The sequence below is a fragment of the Manduca sexta genome, chromosome 8, assembly GCF_014839805.1.
Source record: "Manduca sexta isolate Smith_Timp_Sample1 chromosome 8, JHU_Msex_v1.0, whole genome shotgun sequence".
NCBI lineage: Eukaryota > Metazoa > Arthropoda > Insecta > Lepidoptera > Sphingidae > Manduca > Manduca sexta.
In genome coordinates, this window is record NC_051122.1 from 8,508,361 (window position 1) to 8,513,976 (window position 5,616).

The window sequence follows — 5,616 nt, forward strand, 5'->3', positions numbered from 1 at the left end:
TCGAAGTTGTTCAGAAAGTCGTGAGCGTGCATCGTGCTTCCAACTTTGATCTCATTCCAGAACAGCACATGTCGTTATGTTGTACTATTGATTTTATGTTCAAAGTTGTTCGACTAAAGTGCCATTTTGTTCTTTTGCCTGTTGGTAATAACGTATACTTGGTTAACGAATATTGATAAGCATTTTTAAGTCAATTAAGGTTGTAAGCTAAAAGCGGTTGTTGCTACATTTAAATTATCGGCCGGCATTCAAATAACGCCATTTTTTTCGTGTCGGCACGAATTTATTTAATAGTTAGATATATGTTATGGTGGATATAAAATGCGGCGTGGGCGATACGATACGCACCTACCTACAAAATCGAACGTATAGCGGGTACATTACTGAGCTTTTCATTCATTTAGTCACGACATCCGGTTTTAGTAACAAACTATACTTACCTATTAATAACTTTATAGAACGAGACCATTCTTGTATCATTTAAATATGACAACTAGCCGAAATGCTGCGATTAAAATTCTTGAACGTTTTTTTATCGTTTTATTTTCTTTTTGCCACACACCTGGAATTCGTAATACTCAATAAAAAGCTGAACATGCTTTCTTACTCAATTTTATCTGCAAATTGCCGCAGATGTTTTTAGTCATCTAGGTGGGCGAATAGATATGAAATGTTTAAAGTAACAACCAATATTTTTTTATTTATAAAGACACAAAACAGAACACAGCCATGAAAACAATAAAAATAAAAAAATATTATTTACAATCTTAATTATAACTAGACTATTTTACAAAAAATATGTGCAAATCCAATTAAAAACACATGCCTGTGTACAGACCCGATTAAAATATTTGTGGCATTAAAAACAACATACCAGATCGGAAACTTCGAGTAGAATATATAAAATTAATTTATATACGGACGCATAATGTTTCTGCAGTTTATTTATAAAGCATATTTTCCTCATATAGTGGAACTAAATAACAGAAAAAAATTATTTGTATTTTTTTTTTATGCGTTAGTACAATGAACAAAATATTTCTTATTTTACATCACAGGTGTCCATCTAAGTTACGGTATTTAGTGTTTTCGGAAATGAACTTTGTAACAAACGTTTGAATATTCTATTACAAAAATAGCGTACATAACGCCATCTATGTTTAAATCGCAAAAAAATATTTTACAGAACATAATGCGGATAACTTACGTTGTGTATGTGACGTTAGATGGCGGTAAAGCTAAGCCATAAAGATTATATGTCGTGATACGCTTAAATTTACGCAAATGTCTACTGAAGAATGATAAAAATAAATATTATAATAAAATTTATTTACTATTACGATATACAACTGCATGGTATGTACTACATAAGGTTGATACAGCCACTACATGTGGTTTCTAGTTTTTAGTGAAACACTATATTTAGTGATTGAAGTGATAACTTTTTTTAGTTTAATTTAATGTTATAAGGTATTAATAAGACTAAGACGATATAAAAGTAATTTTTAATGTAAGAATTATCATGATATTATTCTGAGTAGTTCTGAACATTTAGTTCGATCATCTGCGTTGTGTCAACCTGGTGTCAACTGTCAATGTTATTCGTCAATTCTGTTATAACGTAAGGAACTGTCAGAAACGTTGTGAAGAGTGTCTTATTTTTGTTATTTATATTTAAAATATGTTTTTAATTTAATATATCTCTATTTATTTGTGAAAGAAACACCTTATGTGCGTTGCTTTTTATTGCTCTCTGTGTTCGAATTTTATTCTAATTGGCTGTTATTTCTGTCATGAATAATATATAATTATTAAGTTTTTAGAATGTACAATGGCTCCAAAAATTATTTTACTGTTTAGCGGGAAAAGGAAATCGGGTAAAGACTATTTAACAGATCATCTAAAGAATGTGTACGTACTCAACGAAATTGTAAAATATATGTATATCATAAAAGTATAAATGTAAAGGAATATCATATATATTCATTTATTTTTCAGGTTGGCAGATAAATGTGAAATAATAAAAATATCTCAGCCAATAAAAAGCCATTGGGCCAAAGAGAAGAATTTGAATTTGAATGAGTTGCTGAGTGACAGTACGTACAAAGAACAATACAGGTTAGATATGATCAAATGGGGCGAAGAGATGAGGAATAAAGATTATGGATATTTCTGTAGAGCAGCATGTGCAAGTGGTATGTGAGATTCATTTCAAAACCTGCAAATAATACTATGCTAACTTGATAATGTCAATTATACAGAAGAGACATTTAGAGTAAAAAATAAGAAAAAAAAAAATACCCAAGCTTTCTTAATGAGAGTTCTGTGTAATTAAAGAATTCTTCATTTTATACAAAAAAAAAGAGATTTTGTAAGCTTATAAAAGATAAAGAAATTATAATTTTGCATTTAATGGAAATTAGCTAAAAATCAATTTAGCGTAGTGTTAATTGCTGGTATTGATTTAGACTATTTTTTCATTACAGAATCACAACACTGTTAATAAAGAATGCACAAATACCTGAGGCAGTATATTGACATTACAATAAAACATTTATGGTTCTAAGCTTATTGCTATTCTAAGCTGTAAATAGGTCTAATGCCGGCACCACACATAGCAAAATTATTTGAACACTTTTTTGAACACATGTGTAGCACAGGTATTTGCGTATTTGTGCAAAGCTCGTTTAAATGTATGCGTATTTGCCATTTAGTATCAGTTTTTTCGACCACAAATCAAAGTGTTCAAAGTTATCGAGTTGCTTGAAGGAGAACCAATTATATGGAAATCTAAAAGTAAAAGCCATAAAAATTGAAATTAGGTCAGTGTTTGTAACTGTTTTCAAATATGTGACAAAGTCTTTGTTCAAGTTTTTTTCTGTGTGTGGCGCCGGCATGAGGCAGGATAGGTCCTGACAAGATGAGTAAGTTGTTTGTTACAAGCTCTGATGCCTATACATAAAATCTTGCCATTATGATATAGATACATTCACAAATTCAAGTGAAACATTAAACAGTTAGAATTGCACAAACTCTTATTCTTCAAGTGACATAATATTTATGAAGGAAGTGGATGAAACACCAGCATAATACAAACACAACTTTTTAACAAACTTTTTCATAATTTGCAGCTGCTGACAAAGATATTTGGATAATCAGTGATATAAGAAGAAAAACAGATATACAATGGTTTAAAGAGACTTATGGGAATCTCATTAGGAATATAAGGATATTTGCAGATGAAGAAACAAGGAAGGCAAGAGGTTTTAAATTCCAAGTTGGAGTGGATGATGCAATGTCAGAATGTGATCTAGACGATTTTCATGACTGGGATTTAATTATTAACAATGGTGAAGGGAGACATAGCTTAGAAGCACAGTTAGACAGTATTATGAAGTTGGTTAATTTATAACATCAGATTGTCATACCTGCAGCATAAAATTGTATTAAAATCAAGACAGGTTAGAGGAGAAAATCTTATTGATGTTGCTAGAGAGGGTATATTTGTATGTCTGATATAAGAGAGACAGTGGGCAAACGTTTTTTTTTATTAAATATACTTGAGTATGTATCTACAGCTTTTAATGACATCTATTAAACAAAAGATGTAAATGATGTTTCTCAAATTGCCAATAACCCCCTTTTTTTGTTATATTTTAATTATTAATATGGCAATATTTAATCAGCTAACTATGCTGTGTGCTGTAAAGTATATGATTTTTTTTTTTATCTCTATGTAACAGCTGAAAACAACTAGCTTTTTGTTATTGCTTGATCATCTATGAATTGCAAAAATTGCATATAAATAAACTTATTCCAATAACAGTTATTACTTTAATCCCCTGGGATAGATAAATAAAGATGCAGCTTGTATATTTTGCTGTGAAATTTGTACTTGGATAAATTATTTTAATATGCATTTCTGAGTTAGTGTAAGGAATTAAGTGACTTTCATATTTAATGTAATAATATATGAAAGTTTTTAATAAAAAAAGTCTTAGTTAAAGAAGAAAAGTATTGTTGGCAAAGGATTATTTTAAAATGATTATATAGGAATGTCTGACAATAAATGGTTGACTTTATTATTTAAAGACATACTTACTTCTACACACACACTTTGTTAAGTCATGTTATTATCAAAAAAGGATTGGAAAAAAATACTAGAATGGCTTGGCTAATTGATCTATGTTGTCAGCATTAGTGTAAGTATAATTATCGAATAAAATTTTTTACATTTCTTGAGCATTGTTTTATACATTTGTTTTATTATTAACTAGCCGTTACTCGCGGTTTTGCCCGCGTGAAAAGATATTCCCCATACAAAAGTCACAATTTTGCGATTCACAACGCTATCTGTACGACACTAGCGCCATCTATTTAAAGTCAGTTTTAAAAAATCCATTATTTTCTAAAGGCCCAAATTACTGTGGCTAAAAGTAGCCTACGTGTTAACCTAGGAAATTGTCTACTGGTCTATGTTAAATTTCATCCAAATCTGTTGAGCTGTTTGCGTTCATTTCTAGCAAATATGCAAACTTTATCAAAAACTTTCGCATTTATAATATCTGAAGTCACTAAAGTCTAAATAATGACCAAAGATCAAGTTCTCGTCTTGTCTGAACTGCAACTCTGCTGTCGCTACTTAACACTCATAGCGAGCTCATCACGACGGCACATTACATATCTTGGCCGCTTCATGAGGCCTTCTAAACGCCGGTGTGCAGCCTGTAGATTTGTCTTTTAAAAAACCGCAGTATTCTAGTAGCGCCCTCTCTTGACAAACATTAAAAATATATAGAGAGAGCTTATTTAATTACCCAATAGCCAACTGGGTCTATTTCTTAAAATATTTTGCTAAGAATATTTTAAGAAATGTTTCCTTAACCCTATAGGTATGCACTATGCACTTTACTACTTTACTTTACATACTATTTACTACTAAGGGACCTAGATGGCGTTACACGTCCAGCTTTAGTCATTTGCGATAAAACACATACACGTTAAAAGCCTTCATTATCCCCTTTAACGACGAAGTAGGTACTTACGCTTTGACTAACCGGCTTTGAAGTCTGGGTCACGAGGCTGAACGTGCATGTCCGGAGTCGTTTTCCTGAATGCGGGACAAGAAATGACTATTTTACGCTGTCCATGCGTTGCTGATGTAATGAGATTAATAAGAGGCTTACATGTATGACTATCTTGTAAGTTTAGTCATATGAAAGTATTTGTACAAATTAATATAAGTATATCTTTTGAAACAAAATATGGGCCACACATAGGTATTAATTTATTGTATTATAAGAGCTAGTTCCAAGGGTGTCGCCAAGGAGGGGCGGCTGCCCCCCTAAATTCTAAAAACGTTGCCAAATGTAAAGCAAAGTCCTAGGTCTTTGACTTGGCTTGCTTGACTAATCATTCCCGTACTTCGAAACTTAAATGAATTCGCCAATTCCATTCCTAATATTCCATACGCTCAATTACGCTCTGCTATATGTTATTGTAAAAGCGGCAGAGAGGGAGTGGGTGAGGAAAATATTTATTGTGCTTTCGACTTTACCTACATTTCATACTTTTCTCATTCTCCATACCAACTGGCCCCCTCTAGGCCATCGGTTG

The 5,616-nt window shown here is 31.7% G+C and overlaps 1 protein-coding gene across 2 annotated transcripts; it reads left to right on the forward strand.

Moving 5' to 3' along the window:
- Positions 1-1,597: 1,597 nt before the first annotated feature.
- On the forward strand, positions 1,598-4,253 carry LOC115440108 (phosphomevalonate kinase). Of its 2 annotated transcripts, none has more exons than XM_030164273.2 (4): positions 1,598-1,731; positions 1,817-1,911; positions 1,999-2,195; positions 3,132-4,253. In XM_030164273.2, exons 2-4 carry the CDS (start codon positions 1,832-1,834, stop codon positions 3,410-3,412), a joined length of 558 nt encoding a protein of 185 aa, XP_030020133.2. In that variant the 5' UTR covers positions 1,598-1,731; positions 1,817-1,831; the 3' UTR covers positions 3,413-4,253. The 2 variants fall into 2 exon arrangements, with proteins under 2 accessions (XP_030020133.2, XP_030020134.2); XM_030164274.2 differs by having other exon boundaries at positions 1,824-1,911.
- The last annotated feature ends 1,363 nt before the right edge of the window (positions 4,254-5,616 follow it).

Coding starts and splice junctions, on each gene's coding strand:
- LOC115440108 (XM_030164273.2), top strand. CDS start 1,832: ATGGCTCCAAAAATTATTTTACTGTTTAGCGGGAAAAGGAAATCGGGT. Junction 1,912..1,998: donor ACAGATCATCTAAAGAATGT/GTACGTACTCAA, acceptor TTTATTTTTCAG/GTTGGCAGATAAATGTGAAA. Junction 2,196..3,131: donor TAGAGCAGCATGTGCAAGTG/GTATGTGAGATT, acceptor CATAATTTGCAG/CTGCTGACAAAGATATTTGG.